At 41.0% G+C, this 17,973-nt stretch overlaps 1 protein-coding gene across 2 annotated transcripts; it reads right to left on the bottom strand.

Annotated features, from left to right (window-relative positions):
* Positions 1-415: 415 nt before the first annotated feature.
* On the bottom strand, positions 416-15,997 carry LOC139944584 ((E3-independent) E2 ubiquitin-conjugating enzyme UBE2O-like). 2 transcript variants are annotated; one of them, XM_071941635.1, is made up of 19 exons: positions 15,795-15,997; positions 14,716-14,883; positions 13,751-13,848; positions 13,501-13,561; positions 13,058-13,198; positions 12,388-12,515; positions 9,928-11,566; positions 9,387-9,489; positions 8,469-8,568; positions 7,242-8,094; positions 6,565-6,660; positions 5,955-6,103; positions 4,813-5,384; positions 4,349-4,455; positions 3,441-3,503; positions 2,990-3,193; positions 2,157-2,336; positions 1,052-1,131; positions 416-799 (listed from the first exon to the last, which is right to left on the bottom strand). In XM_071941635.1, the coding sequence occupies exons 1-19, from the start codon at positions 15,990-15,992 to the stop codon at positions 601-603; spliced, it is 5,139 nt and encodes a 1,712-aa protein (XP_071797736.1). In that variant the 5' UTR covers positions 15,993-15,997; the 3' UTR covers positions 416-600. The 2 variants fall into 2 exon arrangements, with proteins under 2 accessions (XP_071797736.1, XP_071797737.1); XM_071941636.1 differs by having other exon boundaries at positions 4,813-5,381.
* Positions 15,998-17,973: the final 1,976 nt, after the last annotated feature.

The raw sequence follows: 17,973 nt of genomic DNA, 5'->3' as shown, positions 1-17,973 counted from the left end.
TCTCCTTGTAGGAGATTGCAGAGTTCCCTTGACAGGAAAATCATTTAAACAAACAACATTGAAACTAATGGCAAGGGCCTGCGGTTTAGTGGCTTTGAGCCTGCAGTCTAGTGGCCTCAGGCCTGTGATCTAGTGGCCTCAGGCCTGTGATCTAGTGGCCTCAGGCCTGTGATCTAGTGGCCTCAGGCCTGTGATCTAGTGGCCTCAGGCCTGTGATCTAGTGGCCTCAGGCCTGTGATCTAGTGGCCTCAGGCCTGTGATCTAGTGGCCTCAGGCCTGTGATCTAGTGGCCTCAGGCCTGTGATCTAGTGGCCTCAGGCCTGCGATCTAGTGGCCTCAGGCCTGCGATCTAGTGGCCTCAGGCCTGTGATCTAGTGGCCTCAGGCCTGTGATCTAGTGGCCCCAGGCCTGTGATCTAGTGGCCTCAGGCCTGTGATCTAGTGGCCTCAGGCCTGTGATCTAGTGGCCTCAGGCCTGTGATCTAGTGGCCTCAGGCCTGTGATCTAGTGGCCTCAGGCCTGTGATCTAGTGGCCTCAGGCCTGCAGTCCAGTGTAAAATAAGACTTACTGGTGGAAAAAGCCCATGCCCATCTTCAGAAACTACTCTGGGATTCCAGCTACACCTAGTGCTGCCCTGTACCCCCGTAGTGCCTGCCTTGTACTCAGCACGAACCCTCTTGAGAGTGGCAGAAGCGGGAACGCTGGCGCCGTGAAATCTTCTTGATCTCCTTTCCCTGGTGCCCGGCTACCCGGTGACCGATCACCAAGTGAAAGCCAGTGCTCAACACGTCTAATCATCCTGTAAAAATGAAGAAATGTAAATCTCTGGTCAGTCAGGACGACGCAAGACGTAGTAACCTAAAAAGGAAATATTTAGACGGCAGGTTCACAAACCTGCTCTAGTCCATTTTTCTTTGCTCAACACAAAATGGGTATCATGTATAAGAGCCTGGCTGGTAGAGCAGGCACTACCTTCCCAACTTAAAAGAGGTGTCAAGGGGATTTCTTTTAATAATGCAATGGTTGACGACAGTCTGGAGAATGTACGCACCTGTGACCATACTTGCGACAAAAGCTGACCGTCTCTTCATGAAACACTTCCGGGGGATTTGTTAACATCAGAGTCATTGACTGTATACAGATAATCAAAGAATAAGGTTAATTTTTAATAATAATAATATTGGAGTCATATACTGTAGTAGCCTTTGTATCCACTAAGGGGCTCATTCAATAAGCTATCATTGTCTCATATTGCAGGGCCCCAAAAGGTAGTGTCAGCTGGCACTTTGCACCGTCTGCTTGCAGATGTGCATAATGCTTCATGTACATGTAGTGTTGTTTTATTAACAATTAATACATGTATGTGTACTTGCAGTGACGTGAATTGACTGTGAATCTCCAAGTAAATTGAATGCAAGGTTAAAGGTACATTTGTACAAATCTATACATCCAGTCAGGCTGGTAACTGTCGTTATAAACGAGCCTGGAAGTGTGATTTCAGGTGTTCAGGCTTTTACTATGAGTGTGCTTTTGTCTATCATGAGTCATTGAGAGACACTGTCAAGAAATAGATGATGTCATCATATTGTGTCAACTAAGTCTGGTAGATAAGGCTAGTCAGGGGTGCCTTTTTGGCGGTCGTAACCAATGACTGTTTTAGTTGAGTTAAAGGCAGTGGACACTATTGGTAATTACTCAAAATAATTATTAGCATAAAACCTTTCTCGGTGATGAGTAATGGGGAGAGGCTGATGGTATAAAACATTGTGAGAAACGCCTCCCTCTGAAGTGCTTTAGTTTTCGAGAAAGAAGTAATTTTCCACAAATTTGATTTCGAGACCTCAGATTTAGAACTTGAGGTCTCGAAATCAACCATCTAAACGCACACAACTTCGTGTGACATGAGTGTTTTTTTCTTTCATTATTATCTCGCAAGTTCGATGACCGATTGAGCTCAAATTTTCACGGGCTTGTTATTTTTTGCATATGTTGAGATACACCAACTGTGAGGGCTAGTCTTTGACAATTACCAATAGTGTCCACTGCCTTTAAGGTATGTAGCCAAGTAGTTGTGTTACATCATGTGGTTCAAAATGCCTGGTCTTCATTGGTTAGTTTTTACAAAGTGGGAGGAGCCTGAGATGAGAGAAACCCACCTGAACCATCTTCAAGATGGCGGTCTCGTTGTACAGCCTGCTGTTCTCTGTTCCAGGCACCGAGTCCCTGTGCTTCTCATAGCCAGCCTCATTGTAGTAGGGCTCACTCACAAGGATCAGGCCTTGAATGGAGACTAGCACTTGCAGGAGGTTAGATTTGCTCGTCCATATCTCGCTGCCCTGTAATAAGGATGCGAGAAACAAATCATAATGCAGGGTTAACATACAAAATATACTAATAAATCCTCTCTAAGTGATTGTTCAAATAAAAACATTTTATATGTAAAACTATGTAGAAAGCTATTTTTCATGAAGATTCAGGGTCTTGTAAAAATGAATTCTGGTCCAGTAGACATTTTGAGCTACAAGCCCTGCAGGCTGGTGGAATAGTACCCCAAACTTAAGCCTTGTAGGTGAAAATAATAAATACAATGTAGCCTGACATTTAACCCTAGCAGAGTCATTCTCGAAGGCTAAAAAAAGTAAACAATATTTCTAGGAACTTTTTGCTTTAATGCTGTACAATTGATAACAAATGTTTTTACGCGAAAAATAAACACACTTTTGAATTGATTGCATTGACTACCTTGTAAACCCTATAAGGTAATTTAAACACATTTTTGCATAGAACTGCGCAGTATTTTGACACCCGATTCTTGTGATCCTGCTAACACACTTTCCAGGCACCCACAGCAATTGTCGTGGTGCCCTATGCTTTTGCTGTGGTGCCCTGTGCAAAGTTCCAATACTTAACATTGTCCTCATTGTCCTCATGGCTGTGCCCCTTCAAAACTGAGGTTCAAGGGCTGTATTCTAAGCTGGTGCACACGTACCTTTCCTGTCCAGGTTCCAAGCAGGCTAATGCACACCTTGCCATCATTGTACAGGTTTGGGTTGAGTCTACCGCTGCAGTAGGCGTGGAAGTGCATGACAGGCGGTGATTTAGGGTAGTCTTTGGGAAGACGGGCGTCAAAGTAAAAAAGCCCATTCTCGTATGGTGTGTTACTTGGGCCCTCGAAGAGCACAGAAAAGAGGTCCTGGTGAAATGTGATGGTGGAAAGTAGGTTTTAAACTTCGCATGGTGGGGATACAACAAAGGTTTGTCGTAACAATCTGTGCGAGAGTAGAATTTGAAACTTTGCATGGTGGAGATACAATCTAGTAAGGTTTTAAGTACTTGAGTCTTGAATACAAAAGAGCAATCTCATCCTTCAGAATATGCACCTTCTTAAGCTACGTAACTGAAATTTTGATAGACTATAAACAGATGAACTGTTGGCTTACCATTCTATCTGCAAAACCTTTGACTCTAATGCCTTGTGGAAGTGATGTCTGGAGCAACCGCATCTACAGAAATAATGCACAAAGGCCTTTCTTATTGATACCAATGTGTAGATTGGATTAGTTAGTTAGATCGTTCCCCTGCGCCAGGCACAAATACAGAGTATTGCCAGGTGAGGTTGGGATACAAATTTTGCTAAGCGAGTTTTGTTTTATCATAACCCTATTGTTTTTGAGTTGGGATCAATCTGTTGCCAAGTGGGATTGAAATCTCACTCTTACTGAATGATTACGAACTCACTGTGGCAAAGAGGTAGTTAATTTTACTATTGAGATGTTAAAGGGAAGGTACACGTTTGGTAATTACTCAAAACAAATATTAACTTAAAAATTTACTTGGTAACGGGCTTTGGAGAGTTGTTGATAGTATAAAACATTGTGGGAAACGACTCCCTCTGAAGAATTGTAGTTTTTTAGAAAGAGGTAATTTCTCACTAAAATAATAAAAGACTTCTAGCTAGAAGTCTTTTATTCCTATCTGAAAGCACACAAATTCGTCCAACAAGGGTATTTTTCTTTCATCATTTTCTCGCAACTTCGATGACAAATTGAGCCCAAATTTTCACACACTTGTTATGTTATGCTTATGAGGGGATACACCAAGTAAGAAGACTGATCTTTGACAATTACTAAACGTGTACAGGGCCTTCAATAGTTAAGTGATTTTGGGTTGAATCAATCTACTGCAGAGTGAGAGAATCTCAGATCAGGAACTCATTGCTACGTACAATTGAATATCAGAATCACATAGACAACAATTGGAAACTCACAAAAACCCTGTTAAATTCTTTGTAGGAACAAGCTATTTTTGAGTGAGTGGTTGTATTTAAGGAACTTTGTTATTAGTTTACCTCTCTTCTCATGGTTAATGAGAACTGTTTGGGATCCTCTGGTTGGAATACAATACTGGCTGAATTGAACTGATGGTTCTCCGTCACCTCCTCCATTAAGAAGAAATCTAAACGGCAAAAACAATTAAAAGAAAAATTTCATTAGAAATATTTACACTTCTTCTTGTTCTTGGTTTCGTTACCAGAAACATATAGTAATAATTATAGTTACAATTTGGGTAAATAACCAGCACTGGACTTGGAGAAAAACAAAACATTAAGTTGTTATTTTGGCATAAATTTCACTGTTTAATAATGTCTCACTGGCAATAAATTGCTGAATGAGCATTTTAAAACCACATAACTGCTTCCTTTCTTAACAGTGAACTAACAGGGAGTACGTTTTGAATAACAAAACATGATCAATTTAAGAGAAGGTTCAAGACAAACTGTAACAAATGGGAGAAGAAATCAAGAGTTCTCACTGTCACATGCTTGTGCAGATGCCGCTTGTGCTGTCCCTTCTTCCGATGTCTTCGGAGTTGCATCTTGGTTATCAAGTATACATTCCTCCTTTGGTTCTGTGACCCCAGGGTCATCCTCTTTCTCAGATGAGGCTACAGTCTCTTGGGAAGTATGCTCCTCCACTACTGGGGATGGAGCAGGGATCTGTTGTGGGGAAGAGGCTACCTCCTTTTCTGCTTCAGGTTCCAGCTGACTCGCCTCGGACTGGAAACCATTTTCTAGATTAAATTTTTCTAGATTATCAGTTTCAGTGGTATCCACACTGTGGTAACCGTCCCGACTGTGCTCGATGTGTCCGGGGCTTGACCCTCCGTGGATGTGATTCGCATCCTGAGGCACCTCCATCAGGTTCTCAGGGATGGAGTTGGTGAAAGAGGCGAGCTGGTCACGGATGCGATGGAGGGCAGTACGGGTTTCCTCTATGTCCACTGTAATCTTGGAGAGTGAGTCGTCACCTTGGGGCTCAAGTGGTACCGCATCACCCGCCATGTTACTTGCCATTATAAGGTCTTGTCTGTCATTAGGCGAGCTACTGAGAAGGAAAGTAGTAATAAGTAAACTTCTTTGAATACAATTTTCAACTACTTCAATTTAAATAAAACCATCATTAAGTAACCCACCATAAACGGATCAATAAGTAACCTCCTCAAAATAAACCCACCAATAAGTAACCTACTCCAAATAAGTCTACCAATAAGTAACCTACTTCAAATAAATCCACCAATAAGTAACCTACTCCAAATAAGTCTACCAATAAGAAACCTCCTTAAAAATAACCCACCAACAAGTAACCTACTCCAAATAAGTCTATCAATAAGTAACCTACTTCAAATAAATCCACCAATAAGTAACCTACTCCAAATAAGTCTACCAATAAGTAACCTCCTTAAAAATAACCCACCAACAAGTAACCTACTCCAAATAAGTCTACCAATAAGTAACCTACTTCAAGTAAATGTATAAACATTGTTGCCTTGTTTGTATTTTCTGTACTTGTACTGTTGAGGTTGAATAAATAATAATAATAACAATAAACTGCTGCAATATGAAAGTGAATAGAATTTACTTCATAATTTTTTGAGGGGTAATTTTTGGTCCAAACCTTGCAATGTTGACTTCATCAGCAGCTCCTGAGGCATCACTTGCTGTTTCCCAGCTACTTGTGGATGAATCAGACGAGCCTTGTGATTGGTCTTCGTCTTTCCAATGGGCATCATCATGGTCATTATCTGACCAATCAGAATCACTGTCCTTTAAAGATGAACAACAAAGAGGAAGTGTGAAATTTAGAGACGGTTTAAAGAGACATCAACAACAAAACGCACAAAAAGAGCAAGCTGTATCGTAAACTTGGTTGTTATCTATGGCTTTACAGCAGGCACAGGTTGAAAAGCTTCTGACTGGCACCCCTGAACAAAGATATTGCCAACATAGGGAGACCGCCAACATACAACTAGAAAGTCAGTTGTTAGTGCGCAGGCAGTGCAGAGTTCATTGGTTGAAATCCTGCTCCAGTAAACTTTTCTTTGTTCAACCCAAAATCATTTAAAGTTTTCCCAGTCAGTTTCCCTTGTGATTTCATATTTGATGCACAGAGTAAATGTCTTGACATTTTGGAAAGTATGCTCCGCGTCTTCAGGAGAAAGGAAGACGACACTGCTTAAAACATCAAGTCTTGGCTTTATATCGAAGAGTAGTGGGCATTTTCTTACCTCCTCCAGTTTGTACAGGTCCTGTGGTAGTACGGCACACTCCGATCCATCCACCCAGGCTACATGAATTTCCCCACTGGTGTTGATCCATCTCACCTTTAAAAACAAAGGAGAGCAAAAAGAAGTGACTGGGCGAGCAGTTTAGAACATCAAATCACAGTTCTGGTGATTAAGTCTTTAAGGCGTAGGTTCTAATCCTGGTCATGATACTCATGGCCTTGAGCAAGATTCTTTACTATAATTACTTCTCTTTACTCAGGGGTTATAAATGGGTACATGCCGTTGATTATGTGTTTGAAAAAGCCTTTGTTTGTGGCAGCACAGGGCTGTATTGACCCCTTGCACGCTCTTCACAGGCTGCGACTGATGCCACGCTCACCATTTGATGGGCAGTTAGGTTTACTTGTATTTAAGCCGTGTCGCCTAAAATGCACACTTGAGAAAGATTACAGGGATGTTATTGGCCCAATGACTAGGGAACTAAATAAAGAAAAGCATTGTAAAATGCGCTATATATGAACTATTTATTATTATTACTTTAATGTCAATAGGGAACCATGATGGCAAGCAGCCTCTTTCCAGTGTTCAGATTGTAAAATTGTTTCCTTAGGTGTATGACTTGCTTTGAACAATTGTCAAACACATTTGGCTTTTTAGACAGTTGAAGTCATGCTTACCTGACCAGCACAGGGCACTCCTTCGCCCTGATCACCACGAGTACTTTCAAAGTCGGCGGATTTACATTCTAAAGCTGGACAGCTCCCTGCTTGCGTTGCCAAGTCCTTCTTTAAATTGGTCAAGTTCATTTGATCAACACTGGGCGTATCCTGATCAGGAGTCACTTCTTCCTGTGTCTCTACTTGTCCGAGTTCTTTGTCTGTTACAGGACTTTGAGATTCAGGGTGTAGTGTAACCAGAGAGTCTGTTTTAGGAGTACTAGTGGATGGCGTTAATGAATCATTTAGGCAAGAATGAAGGCTGGTTGTGGTAGCAGCATCGACAGGTGATGATTTTTTGATCGTTTCGATGGATGGATTTTCTTTTAAATGTTCTACATCCGTTATGTGTTCCACAGCTAAAGCAGCATCCCTAGGAGTGTCTTGGCAATTTACGGCGTCAGGGGTGCAAGAGTCCGACAGGACACCGGGTTGTCCTGCAATGGCAACGGTAGCTATTTGTGTTGTACCCTTTTGTGTATCGGCAGCTGCATTACCCGTATGAGCACAGTCACCTATATGGGAGTTTTCTTGACTCATTTGGGACATATTGTAACCTATATGGGTACTTGAGTCACCCGTTTGGGTACAGTCAATCCTTTCCTGATCTACCTGAAGTCCACCTATATGGGTACCATTAGCGCCTAATGCACTGGGTGAGTTCAATTTGACGTCCGACTTGGCTTTTTTCATGGTTGCGATTCCCCGCTGGCTGTCGGCGATTCTTACGATAATGTCGCCCACGTTGAAGGTGAAGTCTGGATGAGGTGTCAGCTCGTAGACGCTCACTTCCTCGGTGTTGACTGGTGTTGGTCTATAAAAAAAGGCAAACATTTTTGCAAGATTCAAGGCTTGACAATAACAAATATCAATAGGCTTTTTATATAGCGCTTATTTACCTTTTTACCTTGCATGATTTGAAAATTCTTGATCTGGTCTGCTCACAAACTGTAAGTTCAGAATTTCTCACAAACTGTAAGTTCAGAATTTCTTGTGATAAAGCTTTATCACGTCCGTCCCCACGATTTGATTTGTGGCAAGAAATTCTGAGTAAAAAGTTTGTGAGCAGACCTGTATGCCTGGCCTCATGCTAAGAGTGAGTGGATTTAGGCTACTGTACCAAATCCAAACAGAATCATATTATTGGTTTAGTTGGGAACTAGGGGTGGTTAGGGGGGGTTAACCTACACATTGCACTGTTGGTTCGGTCTCATGATCCACTGTATAAGACACGTTCTCTCCTTGTGATCAGTCTTACAGACCAGACCATACACATTCTCAAGAGACTCTGCAAAATAAAACAAATAGGCATCAGGGTTTCGGATGTTACAGAGACCATCAAAAATATGCTTCTCTGAATGAGTTTTGTGACTTGAATACAAGCTGTTTCACAGTGTGTATTTAGGCATTAAACAGTTAGCAACAACAAAAGGCAATGTGTAAAACCACCATCTTAAAAATATACCGCCATGCATCTTGGCAAACCGAAAACAGCAACAAAATAAATCAAGGTCTTAATAGATTATACTTATGGCATTGATTTAAAATCAGCACACCATGATGGTTGCTGTTTCACTTGGAATTGGATTTCATCCAGAATCCTTTGCTTGTCGATGATGAGCATTGGGACATACTATGAGATTAAAATTGATTTCAAATCCAAGTAACAAGCCCCCACCCTTCACCCATCTTTTTGTAAAAAACCTTAAAGGCAATGAACACTATTGGTAATTGTCAAAGACTAGCCTTTGCAGTTGGTGTATCTCAACATAAAATGCATAAAATAACTAACCTGTGAAAATTTGAGCTCAATCGGTCGTCAAAGTTGCAAGATAATAATGAAAGAAGAAAACACCGTTGTCACACAAAGTTGTGTGCATTTAGATGGTTGATTTCGAGACCTCAAATCTAAATCTGAGGTCTCGACATCAAATTCGTGGAAAATTACTACTTTCTCGAAAACTATGGCACTTCAGAGGGAGCCGTTTTTCACAATGTTTTATACCATCAACCTCTCCCCATTACTCATCACCAAGAAAGGTTTCATGCTAACAATTATTTTAAGTTATTACCAAAAGTGTCCACTGCCCTTAACTGTTATCTTACCGTTATTCTTGGTGACAAAGTCTCCAGGGAAGAACTCTAGCTCATCCAGCTGGTGGACTGGGACCAAATCGGCTGATACCACACCCCGCTCTAATGTCCCATCCTGGTGGCAAGATTCATAAATAAATAAAAACAATGTCTTTTTGTTAGTTGAAAACGTATAAAAAATACAAAATTCCCTCTGAAGTTAGAACTTTGCACGTTATTTCTCAATTTAAATCTTGCCTTCGTGACCACTACCTCAGTTACCTGTAATTTGGGGATTGGTGTTTTTTTCTTAACCACCTTGCATTACATAGCCGTTACTGTATCACAAATTTGTCTATTTTGTATTTATATGTGTAATTTTTATTGTAATTTTCAACAGTTTTTAATAAACATAAATTTTCATGTTTTTTTCACAGTTGTTTTTGCTTTTTTACCGTTTTATTCTGATGTGTGATCAAGGGTCCCCATTTAGTGGGCCCGCAGGCCTGTTAGGTGGCTAGGCCTCCATTAACAGAAAATGCTCAACAAGACTTTCTGAAAAAGGATGTCTTACCTGCCACATGACATCTGCAAGTGTCCATGTGTGGGTGACCTCCACGCATACCCTTTCCCCAACCTCTAGCGGCCTCGGAGGGGGTCTTCGCTTAGGAGCCATTCGCATATGTTGCTTCTTGGTGTGTCTGTGAAGAAGACTTGACACAACTTTGTGTCGTCTGCTGCCCTCCCCCTTGGAGGACGCGTTAGAGTCCGTCTGACTCCCTGCATCACTGTCCTCCGAAGATCCCTCCGAAGAATCCTCCTCCCAAACTTCCTCACCATCTGACGATCTGCTCCCATCTTTCTCGTCCTCACATTTCCGTTTGTTTCTGCTCTTCAACATCATTCCCCTGATTCGCCGTAAATTTTTACTGCTGGTTGACTTCCCCACAGCTGCTCCTAACTTCTCCACCTCTGCGTCCCCCACCTCCTTGCTGCTGCTGGCAAGAAGATGCGCATCAGTTAACTTGAGAAGATGTCTGACCTGAGTGATGATATCCTTTGTAGACTCAGTTGAAGAATTCTCCATCAAAGTCTTTAAGTCCTGAAGACGGCTCGCATCCTGTGAGAGATATCCTTGAGGCTGTTCGGCCCGAGCAAGTAGCTCCTGTAAGCCTTCATTTATCTTCTGCTCTGTTTGATAATCTTGGCCGTCTATCCCGTCCGAGTTTGCGATTCTCTCATGGTATTCACTCAGCTGGGAGAGTCCGAGCAGACACGATAAAGCCTTCTGCTCCGCACTCTCAGTAATATTTGCACAAGCCGCCCCCGATAATTCCTTCATATTCTCTGATAACTGACCTTTAATAGCTTGTAGTTTACCCAAGCTATCTAGAAACTCATCCACATACATAAGTAGATCTGCAATATTCTCTTTCCTTGGAGAATCTACAGCTTCACTGTTACTACCCAACACGGCACCACTGCCAGCTCCACCCGCACCCCCAGAAGCCATTGCTGTATCATCAGGTGCTTTATTTACAGCATTTGAAGTGTCCTGAGTACTGCTTATAGCTTCATTAGTACAGCTCGCACCTCCCTTGGTTTCACTTCCAATGTTTGTCTCTGTAGAAATCTCCTTGGTGGTCTTTATGGCACCACTACTTGAGTCCATGGACCCAATCAAAGCTTCTTCAGTCTTGCGGCTAGCCTGCATGGCGACACTACTAGTCTCCTCAGTTTTGTCACAACACTCCCCTTCATTAGTAACGCTCCCAAGTTCCTTGGTTTCACTTCTAGTACCACTGTCAGCACCAATGCTTGTCTCTGTAGAAATCTCCCCTGCTCTGCTGTTGTCTGTGGCACTTCTACTCGAGTCCATGGACCCACCACAAGCTTCGTCAGTCTTGCGACTACCACTAGTCTCCTCTGTTTTATCATGACCCTCCTTAGCATCACCATGTCCCTGTTCCTGATGGCTCCTTGGTTCACAAACACCAGAATCCCTCTCACTTGATACATCCAGTTTCTTTAAATCACCCATCTTTCCCAGATTTACTTCAGGAATTCCTTCTGTTTTTAGAGGTTGTACAAAGCTGTTGATATTACCTCTTGTCACTGGCCTAGGGTAATCTAAATCTCCCGGTCGAATTTTGTACATGACCTTGTCTCCAATTTGAGTACTTGCTGCGATGAAGTATGACAGCGGCTTGACCCTAGGGAAGAATACCATTTAAAGTCAACTCCAACACAAAGATTACACAATTTCCAGATCTCTTCAATATCAAGTATTTAGGGCATGTTTGACAGCCATCTGCATAAAGGCAATACTGATTTATATACAAAGTTCATTTTGTCAGCTTAAAGACACCGGACACTGTTGATAATTGTCAAAGACCAGTCTTCTCACTTGGTGTATCTCAACATACATGTATGCATAAAATAACAAACCTGTGAACATTTGAGCTCAATTGGTCGTCGAAGTTGCGAAATAATAATGAAAGAAAAAACACCCTTGTAACACGAAGTTGTGTGCTTTCAGATGCTTGATTACGAGACCTCAAATTCTAAATCTGAGGTCTCAAAATCAAATTCGTGGAAAATTACTTCTCGAAAACTTTGTCATTTCAGAGGGAGCTGTTTCTCACAATGATTTATACTGGATTTTTGGGCTTGAACAAAGAATTGACTAGAGTGGGATTCGAACCAACGACCTCCGGATTAATGTGCCGTGATTTATACTATCAACCTCTCCCCATTTATGCTAATAACTATTTTGAGTAATTACCAATAGTGTCCACTGGCTATAAGGTAGTTAGTGCAGTTTGTATGGATTTCATTTAAATTGGTTTTGCTTATCTTGGAGCTCCTGATAATTTACTTGACAACAAGAAAACAAACATTTTCAAGAAAAACATTTGTTTGTGGATTTTGATTATTTCTTTCAAAATTAATCGTTTGTCTTTGTGATCATTGTGAAAGCTATCATGACTTTTGTAAATTCCTCTTGAACTCCCCTGAAAAAAATGGTTTGTACCTTAACAGCATCTCTTCTGTGACTTTCCTTGGAGGTGGCTGAAGGTCATATTGATCCGTGCAGTCCGATTCTGGATCCTTCCATAATCCCCTTGTCTGCCAATGTACCTCCAGTTCAGTCACCTTGACCTTGGAGAAGATAAGAACAAATTTATATCATCAATATTGAGACCATTCCAACTCCGTTCTTCAGACTTACAGTCAGTCTGGGATCTTCCTCACGGGGCCTGGGTTCAACTTAATCGTCTTAGAGCTGGCTAGCTTGGGTCGTAATACCTCAATCCTCCATGGTATCGGAGCTACCAGCTGGAACAGGTCACATGTGAATGTCATTGTTTGCTTGTGTATTTCGCGTTAGTTAGCGTGAAAAACTGACGACCACTTTGGGTATGTTAGCTAGTGTAGAAAGTGGCTGATTGTTGGACAAAGTTCTTGAGTTTGCTTTCCCCAAAACAATAAGTTTTGTTGGAGTTAAAAAGTATCTTGCTATGAGGACACAAGTGCCAGGATCATGACTTGAACCCACACTCTGCTGATCAGAAACACAAGAGCTCGAGTTCGGTGCACTTAACTGCCACGACACGCCACTAATTTTACTGTCCGCTAGGAAAATCCCATAGTACGTCAGAGACAGACTTATTTAGACTGACTGCAAGATAAACAGGCCCTACCTCTTCCACTGTTACAGTGAAGCTGGCTTTGCTGCTTAGTATCGGCTGCTGTCCACTCAGCCATGTAGCGTTCTTGAAGGTTGTGGCTGGTCCTCGTAAAACCTGACCTGGAAAGAACCCATCACAGCTGAATGCAGAGTCCTAGGGGAGAAACACACAGAGAGAACAATTCCACCTGGTCTTACAGTCAGACACCTTCATATAACCGACAGCACTCACATCAACTGCCATGGTGCCCTGTGCTTTGGCTATGGTGCCCTTTGAAATTTCCAATACAAATTTAAAGCGAACAAATTAATCTGCTCAGATTTAACACTACTATTTGGAACTGGCAACTTAAGCGCCTCAGCCAGTGAAATTGGACTCAATTAATTGATAACCAATTGTAAAAACAATTTGCATTTAAACAAAAACTTGTTCAACAATATTGAACAAATGTGTACCTCGTCTGTGTAGTCGTGAACATCGGTCAGTCTACAAGCGCTGTCATCTGATAGAGCACACCTAGGAAGAGATACAACAAGGATTTTACTGTAAGATCTGAGGCTTAACTTATAGTCAAAGGCTCCACTTAGAAGCAGTCCTGGTGTTTACTCAAAGTTGATTTTACAATGGAGGTAGCCTGGTTGGGTGGAAGTAAAAAAAAAGTTCAAGAAGTTATTATGAGAAATAACAATATCAAAAGCTTATCACCTGGCTCCATTCTTCAGGCAGACAATGAGCTGCACATACAGGTTTCTGACAACACCAACCCAAGATCCCATTACAACATGTCGGCTTGGTGTATACTTCTGTTGAAAGAATAACACAAACAATAAACACTAATAATTTGGTTTTGCTGTACATCCATGAATGATTAGCACAGTTAGTTGGCTGTGAAAAATGTCTATTATTGTCTACAGTACAGACTTGTCCTCAGTTTCACTCTCAAGCCCAGTTCATACTTCATGCGAATGGGAAGCGAATTTGACGTGAATTGACATCACAACCCTCCTTTCGCAGCGATATTCGCAAGTGAGTTGCCCGTAGCTCAACTGCTGCGAACTTTTCGCTGCGAATTTGTGACGTCAACATTCGTATCGCATTCGCATTCACAGGAAGTGGTCTTGGTCTTGATGGTGAGAGCTCACCTAGTCTTTGACTTTGTGGTCTCGACTAAAACACTGCCACTACTACAAGCTTTTCCAAACTGAGGAGTTAATATAGTAATAGTTGAGGTGGCTACACAGGGCTCAATATTAACACTGGACCACAGGCTTGAGGCCTGTGGTTTTAGTAGTCATGTGTGTTTCACTTGAAAAAAATACAAATTTGTGTTATATCTTTGTGAACAAATGTTTGATTCTGGTCTTATAAAATAAATTTTGGTCCAGTAACAATTTTGAGCTGCACAAGCCCTGCAGTCATTTTGATTTTCCCAAAACTTTGAGTCCTGCTACAGGGTTTTAAAATTGTACTTTGTTGTTATTATTTATTAAGCATTAAAAAAAACATTTATCTTGTACAAACAACATACATTCAGAGAGAATTGGCAGAACAAACAACTTATAATAAAGCCAGAGGCAATGCCCAATTTCAAAAAGTTTACTAAAAATTGTGGCAAGGAAGGCCCTTCAAGACCAATACCTCTGGCTACACACATGTACATGCATACTGACCATTATGTGTTCCAGGTCCTGGCTGCTCACATCATACACCATTTGCTTGGTACGAACCACCTGGAGATGGCAAGAGACACTGACAGCACGTACGATTCCCCGCTGCGAATCCCCCATGTTACGTCGTACTGCATCCCCAGGCATCAAAGAGCGATCATAAAGGTTCACCTACAAGCCATGAAATGGGAAAGAAACGTGTTATTTTTGATAGGTTTCAAATTTGCAGATGGAATTAAGGAACTGAGTAATCTTTGTTGAACTGGTATTGTTTTAACAAAGAATGACATGTTTTGGTAGGGACAATTTTCTCGCACATGCCAGTGTTTTGAAACATACCACTCAAAACAATCAGTAATTCGCCCTGCGGTGCTGCTGGTACGATATCAGTAAGCTAAACTGAATGAAAATCTATTTTTGTTTCCGATTAAAGAAATTAAAGAAAGTCATCTTTCCTGAAAGACCAAACAGTCTGCTTGCAGACATGCCAATTGTGATCAAGCCTCCCCCAAAGCGAGAAAGAGTGTAGCATTTTGTCAAGATCATCACTATCATATCAGTCTTTAATTAAGTTTTACAGGGTCATCAATAACCAGCGAGTATCAGACTTGTTCCATAAAATAAATATATTACATCCATCATAGACATGACATTATTTTACTTGTAAGTTGTATTAATTTTTAGTACCTAAAAATAAGTAAGTAGTTATTTAACTTTGAACAAATTAAATAACACAGGACAGAGGGCGGGGCATGCATGCAGGGTACATTTGAATTGAGTTTATCTACCAAAATACAATTATAAATAATATAATAAATATACAAACGCATGACAAACAAAAAGTGAGTAGGCCCCTATTTAATAGACAAGTGTCTGGTTGGAAATAGAGAATCCAAGCGGTACATGAGGTTGTTTTTATAAAATGAGGCCGAAGTGTGCCTTTAAAAAACCGGCCTTTTACGATAATGAGTTAGAATCCCTTTAATTTAAACTGTTATTATTAAAAAGGTCGAGTTGTCTTATTGACGTATTAACGGCTACAGAACTGTCAGATTGACAGATGTTGATTATTCATTGAATACCTTTCCCTCTCCAACGACCTCCTCTCTCCCTCGAGGGTACCAAGCCACCCTCACATATCCCTTCTTGAGCATCTCTTCCTCATCTTCAGAATCGTCCAAGCTGTTAAACCCATCGAAGTTCCGTACGACCAGGCCGAGTTGCAATGCACCACGGTGAATGCGGCGAACGACGTCCTCTTCGAACAAGGTGGACGCCATTTTGTGACGATCACCGGCTGACGGTATCCAGGAGGAGATAATGCAGGCTGCTATCTCTGGAGCGTCTATTGTTGAATATCTGTAAATGCTCTTGGATTAAATCAAACAGTAACATCTATTTTTCCCAATCATGCACAATAAACTTGAAATGTTTTAGTTTTAATATTTTCGCTTGCCTTGAATGATGTAACCCTGGAAACCAAGTTAACTCTTTCTCACTACCGTTAAATGGTTTAAAGGGCGACCCGTACACTTCAAAAACTGCATCCCGCGAGATGGTTGTGCGAAATGGGCGTGGTTCAATTTTTTCGTTTTTGATGTATTGATTTTTCTTGGATTAATTATCAGGCAATAGGCATACTTCTGTATAAAATGGATCGGTTTTTCGTTGGTGTGAAAATATTGACTGACTGTGTTTAGAAATAATATTCTGGATTCGTTTGAAATCGGGATTTTAGGCACCCCATGGGGAAGTCTGTATTGTTAATTTTATTGATGCACATATTGCGCAATATTTTAAAACTCACAAGCCTAAGCCTAAGAACTATTAAAAACTTTGGAAAATACATTTTATTTTTTTGTAACAAGACCCCTCATAGTTTATGTGATGATGACTTAGCTCAACTTACGGTTTTGCTTTGCAAAGATTCGAGATAATAGAAATGCAGTAACACAAATTATCAAAAAGGGACTGCTATAATAGGCGAGGCTAAAAAGTTTGTTTTTGTTTTTATTTATTCATTTGTTTTGTTTGTATGCAATGTTCGCCCCAAACAATGGTATATACTGAGCGTATTAAAACAGTAAGGAGAGTATGATATTTCCAAGCCGGCCCTTATACTTTTTGTAGTGCTCTGTGGCGAGGGTCTCTGGCCCATCAGAGGCACATTCGTTGAGATGGTTGTTATAATTAATTGCTGTAATTTTGCGATTAGATAGAAGCACCTTTTCGGGGGACATAAATAATATTATAGGTACAATACAATCCATGTGGGGCCACATACTGCACACTGTGCTACATTTTGACCAAAAATAGCCCTAGCATCCATCATCCACCACGTGCCACACAGAAAACTTTACACCATTGTCGCAACTCTTTTTCTCTAATATCTGTTCAACATGCCCGCGCACTCAGAAGCAATCTTCATCTGTTTTGTTTTGTTTTGACAGCAATGCGTATAGGCCAAGTAACAAATGAAGAGATATATTATTTTCAGTTGTATAATGCACATCCAGATTAATATCGGGTCGGGTGGCATCGGGCCTATTATTGGGTTGGGGTGGGGGGGGGGGGGGTAATTGTTGGTGGTGATGGGGATGAAAATTAGTTCATTTCCAATTGTGGTGTGATGGTTTGGGGTTAAGTTAAAGTTTCCGTATAACGCCACCACTTTTTCATTCGATATGAAATAATAATATAGTAGGCATATTCTATTTTACCTCATGAGCTATCCCTTTTTGTAATAATGACTGAACAAGTGGTAGCAGGATACGGAAAGTTATCAACATTTTAAGGGCATGCCATCAGGGAAAAATTCCCCCGGACCCTGCTGAGTCTTATACCTGTTTAAACATCAATAAAGGGGCTTTTCAATTATTCGGGTATTTTATAAGTGCATCAAGATACATCAAATATCATAGAGCTGCTAAGCACACACATTTGCTAGCATCAAATTTTTGCCTTGATATAAAAACAGATACCAACCAAAATTCCACCTAATTTTCAGGATAAGGAAACAACAACTAAATAACAAGCAATATGCAACAATTTTGTTTTGTTTTGTAATCCTGTTTTAAATCAAGGAAGAAATTTCATGCTAAGCAAATTGTGCTTAGCAGCTCTATGAAATTGGGCCCTCGAAGATGGCCCATAAATCTGACCGCTGCTGCGCTTCGCGCCGTAGAGCCTTAGAGCTTGATTCGTACATCCATGGTTAGAGGAGCGACACTCGGACACTCAGCTGCAGTTGTGTTGTGTTTC

Source organism: Asterias amurensis, chromosome 11 (genome assembly GCF_032118995.1).
Source record: "Asterias amurensis chromosome 11, ASM3211899v1".
In the NCBI taxonomy this organism is placed as follows: Eukaryota; Metazoa; Echinodermata; class Asteroidea; order Forcipulatida; family Asteriidae; genus Asterias; species Asterias amurensis.
Note: the sequence above shows the minus strand (reverse complement) of the source record. Positions and strands in the feature narration are given on the sequence as shown.

What these genes read in the sequence shown, in the direction of transcription:
- LOC139944584 (XM_071941635.1), bottom strand. Translation starts at nt 15,992, where the DNA reads ATGGCGTCCACCTTGTTCGAAGAGGACGTCGTTCGCCGCATTCACCGT. An exon ending in AGGACCTGGAACACATAATG is followed by an intron (nt 13,849 to 14,715) that starts GTCAGTATGCAT and finishes TTCTTTCAACAG; the next exon opens with AAGTATACACCAAGCCGACA. An exon ending in ACCTGTACAAACTGGAGGAG is followed by an intron (nt 6,104 to 6,564) that starts GTAAGAAAATGC and finishes TCATCTTTAAAG; the next exon opens with GACAGTGATTCTGATTGGTC.